This window comes from Gavialis gangeticus, unplaced genomic scaffold (genome assembly GCF_001723915.1).
Source record: "Gavialis gangeticus isolate Ggan-Ray unplaced genomic scaffold, GavGan_comp1, whole genome shotgun sequence".
Classification (NCBI taxonomy): Eukaryota; Metazoa; Chordata; order Crocodylia; family Gavialidae; genus Gavialis; species Gavialis gangeticus.
This window is the reverse complement of record NW_017729022.1, coordinates 53714558-53721436: the sequence shown is the minus strand read 5'-3', so window position 1 is coordinate 53721436 and position 6879 is coordinate 53714558. Positions and strand designations below refer to the sequence as shown.

At 40.0% G+C, this 6879-nt stretch overlaps 1 protein-coding gene across 1 annotated transcript in view; it reads right to left on the bottom strand.

The window, feature by feature from the left end:
- SLC5A8 (solute carrier family 5 member 8) overlaps window positions 1-6879 on the bottom strand; it is a 47109-nt gene that overhangs the window by 21115 nt on the left and 19115 nt on the right. Inside the window, exons 8-9 of the mRNA XM_019515800.1 lie at window positions 5683-5812; window positions 3826-3914 (exon numbers count right to left, since the gene is read on the bottom strand). Coding sequence (XP_019371345.1) covers window positions 3826-3914; window positions 5683-5812 — 219 coding nt within the window. The remainder of the gene's footprint in view (window positions 1-3825; window positions 3915-5682; window positions 5813-6879) is intronic.

The window sequence follows — 6879 nt, the reverse complement described above, 5'->3', positions numbered from 1 at the left end:
GGTGATATCTTTTATTAGGCTAACCAGATTTTTGCAAAAAAAAAATTTCAGTTGCAAACTTTTGGGCACAAACACCCTTCATCAGGCTGAGGAAGCATCTGCAGTTGGTGTGTGCTCTTCCTGGATGGAATGAATAGTAAAGAAGCCAGAGGCTTTTACTATTCATTCCATCCAGGAAGAGCACACACCAACTGCAGATGTTTCCTCAGCCCGATGAATGGCTTTTATACCTGAAAGCTTGCTAAGAAGAATTTCTTCAACTATCTGAGTTGGTCTAATAAAAGATATCAGATTTGCCCAAAGAACTTTGTCTACCTATGTCCAGGCCATATATTCACCAGCCTACATACTGGCTAAGGATCCTATCTTTAGTTGCCCACATTTGAAAATCTTCATCTAAATGAATGAATGAATAAGTAAGTAAGTAAATAAATAAATAGATGCCTGGGTTGTACATGGAAAATGAACATGCCTATGTATAGACAAGTATAGACATAAAATGCACAGCTCAATGCCTCCTAATTCTGAGCTCAAATGGGAGTTCAATACACTTGGAGGGAACTTGTTTGAGATAGTTGAAGTATTTCTGAAAGCAAATCTAACTAATTTTCAGTAACTCAGAAACTTCCAGGGGTGGAGGGAGGGAACGGGGGTTGTAGTGGTGCAGTTGCACTCATCCCACACTTTGATTCTTGCTCCACACAAGCTTTAAAACCAATAGCCTGGGAGGAGCGAATCAGTTCTAGTCAGGCAGTACTGAAAGAGTCAGTTGATTTCATGGCTCATTATTATTCCCTGATCCCTACTAATCTCTTTCCACTCTAAAGGCCTTAATAATCCTTTGCCCTTTTTAATGGCCTTGATGTTCCACTGCTGAAACCATCCATCTGTAATTTTGCTGTTTGTTAGCCATAGCTGGTAAGGTCCCCCTTCTGTTTCACAGTCCTGAAGACTGTTAGCTCTAGCTAAAAACTTTAACTCAGGTGTGGTAATATTAACTCAGGTGTAGAAATGACTGAGAGTGAAATATTGGAGGCACTGTCAAGAGGCTCAAGAAGGCTAAATGTTGTATTATAAATATGAATGACACATACATTTAATTATAATGACTACAGGAATAATGACATGATATCTTTGCACTATTTTGACTATTTTTGCCTAATTAGTTGTGTTTAAAAATACTGTGTATATAATCCAGCAATTTCTTCATATTCCAATAATTATATTTGTTTTTGCTTTGATTTTAAACTTAATAACAGAGTGCTAGTCCCCTAGCATATTTGTAGAGCATCTCATTTTTTTTCATTTGGAAAAAAAACATGTTGTGTTATATGTGATGATGTGCCACACCACCATCTGCACCCTCCTTTTCAAAATCCTAGTTCCACCCATGGAAACTCCTGTATCATTTGTAAAAGTATCAGACAAATTCCCTTTATAAGTAAATATACTCTGTTGCCTAGTATTTCCCCTCTCTTTAGTGTTTCTTGATCTACTAGCAGCCAAAGTTAGACAAGGGAAACTAATTAAAATAATTCAGTTAGAGTCAAGATTTGTAATACTTTGCACTTCTGCATTCCCTTCTATTTAAGAATCTTAAACTTTAAAAATATGAATGTACTGAACTTCACAGCATGCTTGTAAAGTTAGGCAGTACTTTTATTCCTTATCCAGTCCTGTCCTTTGTGTCTCGCAATGGCCTGAAACTGGGTTTCTTAAGAAGGACAAGAAGTCAATCATCCTAGAATGCACAGAGCCAAATGGGAAATGCTGAATATATTGATACATTATTTTCCTAAGCAATCACTTTGTACCTTCAGCATGACTACCTAGATCATTATCTTTACTTACACAGATACAAGTGTTAAGAACCAAAAGAAATTACCCAACCAGAATGTTGTAACAGTCACTCAGGGTGTGATGGTTCTAGCTATTGTTCTTACACAGTTTCCATTGAGAAACCTTGGCTTGTCCCATTCAAGATTATCCAAAACATTTCTCTTTAGGGCTGAAATTTGCCATGTTTGATCTCTGCCAGAAGGCATGCTCATTTAAGAAGCTCTTTCAGTTATTGGCCAGAAGTCCAGTCACTTTTCACTGTTTTTCAGGAGACTAATTCAAAACAGCTTCACTTTTAATTTTTGAGGGAGAACAGAACAATTTTAAAATAGGTATAAATGTTTGCAAATTGGAAGCTTAGTATGCATGCTGGAAAATTCACTTGCATTGTAGCTACCTGGGGTTACTATCTATTTGGAGGAATTTACCGGCTCAGGGCCTCAATACTTGACATACTTACACCAGTATAATCCATCCTCCTTTGCATACTGATATAAATTACACCAGGATCCCAAGCATATAGATGGGAACTAATTAATAGAAGTAGTTATACATAATAAGTATTTATTACAATGCCTTGTCATTAGTAGCAGGAAGTAGGCAATAGCTGGGGATTTTGATTGGGATGTGCCAATGTTCCTGCTGGGAATTAAAACCAGAAGTTCCTGACTAAAGTGTCTTGCACCTCTGCTCAGGGTTAGGCCAATTGCCATACTTGGATCAGGAAGGAATTTTATCCTGTGGTCACACTGGTATAGGGTTTTTTCCCTTCCTCTGTAGCAGGAGCCACGGCCCTCTTCCTGGGATCTCTTGAGCATATTTAAACAACCTTTGCAGCAGCAGGATGTTGGTCATGGTGGTCCCTGCACTATCTGTGGAAACTAGGTTGTTATATCTTGTGCTGTGTCAGAGTTGACTTGGTAGTTTTACTAAGAGGTTAGACAATGGATTTGTATGGGATGGTTTGGATAGAGATGATCCTCTTAGGCAGAGGGTTGGACTAGATGACTTCTCAAAGTCCCCTCTAGCCCTACTTCTCTATGACTTCTATATTCAGGTCTGGGGCCTGTCTAGAGCAGGAAACTAATCATTCTGTAGCAAGGTGAGGTGAAGCTTGTAAGCACTACACTTTGTTCATGTGACATTTATTAGCAGAGAGGATCAAGATGCTTTGATGATCCACTGGTGAAGCATGTTTAAGGTTCCACAGGCTGAATAGCCTCCACTTCCTCCCACACCTTAAAACAACAAAAATGAAGAGCAAGCTCCATTTAGGCACATGGCCTCGGGACTGAAAAAAGACTACTCATTTCTTCATAGTATTCCTGTAGTTGGATTTTATGTAAACAATCAGTGTCCATTAATTATACAGTTCTATCAATCCCATGATATTAGCAGCCCTGAAACTGACCATTAGAAGCCTTGAAAATGAAACTAGTTCCTGTCATCCAGGTTTCTAATAGCAGTGATTTCCTCTTACTTGTTCCAGCAGCAGCTAACAATTTTTTACAAGCATACAGTTGCAGTTAGCATGCAGCTAACTGGAGTAGAACAGAGATACAAGTAGAGAGTGGGGCTGAAGCTATATACTTAAGTACATTCTCCATTTAACCCAGGGGTATCAAACTCATCAGGCCCTGTCAGCCAGATGAGTGGCACAGAGCTGGTCTGCAGGCTGAATCAGGCCTGCAGTCCAGCCCCGTGTGCTAGATTCCTAGCCTAGTCTAGCACAGGCACCACATTCAGCATGCATCCTGGACCAGCCTCACATGCAACATGCGTTCCTGCACCACCACCAAGCAGGGCATGCAGCATGTGCCCCAGACCAACCCCAGGTGCCATGTGCCATGTGCCATGTGCTGCCTATGCCCCGGATTGGAGTGCACTGTAAAGTCAAAAATCCTAGTGGAAAGGCAATTTAAATGTCAATAAAGATGTACAAACCATAGCTAATATATTTTGAGGAATACAGAATGATTAATTTACCTTAATGTCCCACTGTAGGCACTAGCCACAAACAGCCCTGGCACGCCTGGAAAGTCTCGCAGAATATCCAGTACCAAGTATGGCATTAACTGCAAAATTCCAAGATTGAGAAATGTTATAATGTCATCTTCATTTCTGGTCTTGTTTCTTGTAATATTCTCAGCCTTCCTTCTGCCCAGTTATTTAAAGTTTACATGTGCTGTTGTATATGTTCTACTCAGTTCCTAGACATCCTGCAGAAAATGGTCCCTAAGTTGCTCACTGTGAATACAGACACCTTAGGATAGCTGAGAACCACTTCCATGTTTGATCCCAGTCCCTGGTGTTGGTTTAAGCTATATACTGGAAGCACCTAGTCCCAGATTCAATAGAATAATATCCCTTTTGTTCTGGCTTTTATGACATCTGCTATAGTTGAAATTTGCAGATCACTTCAAAGTGCCTGGTTTAAGGCTTCTATTTTTGTTAATATGAAGGAATGCATTGTGTATCTATCTACCTTGCAATTACAAACCTCATTTTACCATGGTCTTAAAGAAGACCATGTGGCCTGACCTCTGGCTTTTTGCCATGTGTTCACCATTTGCTTCCCCTCTCTGGCCTCCTGCTATGGAGGCAGTAGTAACTCTCCTAAGTATAAGAAACTGACATTTCATTTGTTTCCTCCTTCTGAACATTTTTCTTTCTATAAATATACCAGGGTATATTTGGAGAGGCTGACTACCATTTGTGATTCTGCTCCTCAAAAGACATAATTTCACAACCTAATTCTCTCCTGAGTAATGAAGGGATAAACATTTTCAGCAAATGTTTACTTTCTGGTGATCTCTTCCTGTCATAAACATTATCCTTGGGGCATCTCTTATGTTTAGAACATGGGAAGGTCTTTGCTTTTCACTCATCCAGGAACAAAAACTGTACACTGTAGATCTGAAGATGAACAGTACTACATAAGGGCTAATGGTTACTGTCAGGCCAGTATCATTCATTAATCTTTTTAGAGGCTGAGATGACTTCTCTGAGGTGCCTTCCAGCCAAACTTTTCTACCTTGTTTTTTTTCATTGTAACATTTCACATGTTTTGAGTTGCTCATTTATATACAATGTTCCTAGGCATGTTTTAGAGGGATAAACAACATACCTGACAGATCTGAGAAAGAAGAGTTGCCTTCACAGCATTATGCTCCTGGCTGTCTCCTTCAACAAGTCATGAAATAGATGTCTACAACTATTGGTCAGAACCAGAAGGTGGTGGGACTGAAGAATATCCCATTTTCTGTAAAACCATCCTCACTGCCCCTAGCTTTTCTGTCAGTCTTACAGTTTGTCCCCCGCCTCAATAATCCTGACTCACTACGTGGTAATTTAGGCACTTTCCTCCAGCATACTCTGGTATGTCTCCTGAATGACTAATGAGAACTGTAGTGCAAGGTACAGCAGAGGCACAGTGCCTCTATGTAGACAAACCTTGCTTCACTGCAGCTGTCTCAAGATCCCAGATGAAAAGGAGAAGCCATAAGGTTTTGACCTCTTGGCTGTTACATAAAGATGCAACCCTTCCTTCTCTTCTCCCAAATAAAAGAATATGATTTTTTTTTCTGTGGGGTTTAAAATACTTGAGCTTTGCATCACTGGGGCATATGGAGATTTATATCCAGTTATTTTACTAGATCACTCCCTTACTGAAGATAAAAGTATATCCCATAGTGTTCCTCAATGCAGCTTTCCCAAGGACCTCATTCTAAACTTCCAAGGCATGGGAGTGGTGAGTGCTCAGCCAAACACCTAGGGATCAGGCCCTAAGGCAGCAGTTCTAACTTATCCCTAACTGTTAAATGTAGCAAAAGATGTATATACCTGGTCTGGTGCTGACACCTTCTTTGCTGTCCATGGGTCACAATCCTTGTAAATCGAGTACAGAGCTAATCCCGAGAACACTGCACAGGTGAGAATCGCCCAGAGTCCTACCAAGTTTATATAGAGAGACCTGTGCAAACACACATGGAAGGATCAAGGTTAGAGAATTACTTTTGGAACTTGGAGAGAAAAAGCACAGGTCTGTAAGCTTGGCAGAGCTTAATGTATCCTACTGTACCTGAATTACCTTTCTGGTTGGCAGTCAAAGAAAAGAGAAACCTTGTTAAGTAGGAACACAATGTTTAGTCCAGTTACATGCTGTGAACTTTTTGACTGAAAAGGCAGTAGAGTACTGCAGAACACGGGAACTCCTGAGAAAGATGATGAGCCATGCAGTAGCTACTAGGCTAGAAGCTATTTATAAATTTTTACTGCTGAGGGTGAACAGGTATTTACAGTCATACCAAGGTCAATGGGATTGCTCAGGTCTCACCAGGAAAAGGGTTGCAATTTGGCTCCAGTTAAGTTGTCAGAAAGAGATAAATTGGCATTTTAAAATATAAAACCCATATGATGTTCTTGGGAATATATAATCAATAGCAGCAGGGTTTGTCCCATAATGGAATCTAGTCAAGAGATTATGGGACAGTTGTGATTATTCTGCATATCTCAGCATTTGTCTGTATGTCAGGTCACAGGAGGCAAATAGAAAGTGTACACAAACCCCAGAGGGATCTTTAAGGAGCATGCACTGGGTGTGTGCGGTCTGTATCAGCACTTCTTGTGTGTCAATACACTATGTTATTTTGCTATGCTTAACCAGTGCCAGCCATCCAGTTATGGAACAATAAGGAAGGCCTTTGCTGGCATGCTCTATAAGATAGTCATGCCAAATACTCCTCTCCAGATGATTTATCATGGGGTTTCTTAAGGCTGTTGCTTCTAGACTTTACCCCAAAAAAGAGGCTTATGCCAAAGTAAGGTTGTGTTTTGTGTGCCTGCCCACTTTTACTACAGAATAAATTCTATTATCAATTTAACTTAAGTTGATTCCATACCATTGTAAGCTAAATTGATATAAAATCACTCTTAAATTGACTTGAGATTGACATACAGAATTTAACCAGATGTTTTTGTAGGACAGAATAAATTATTTTTATCTGCCGTAAAGCTGGCAAGTCAGTCAGCAACACGGAA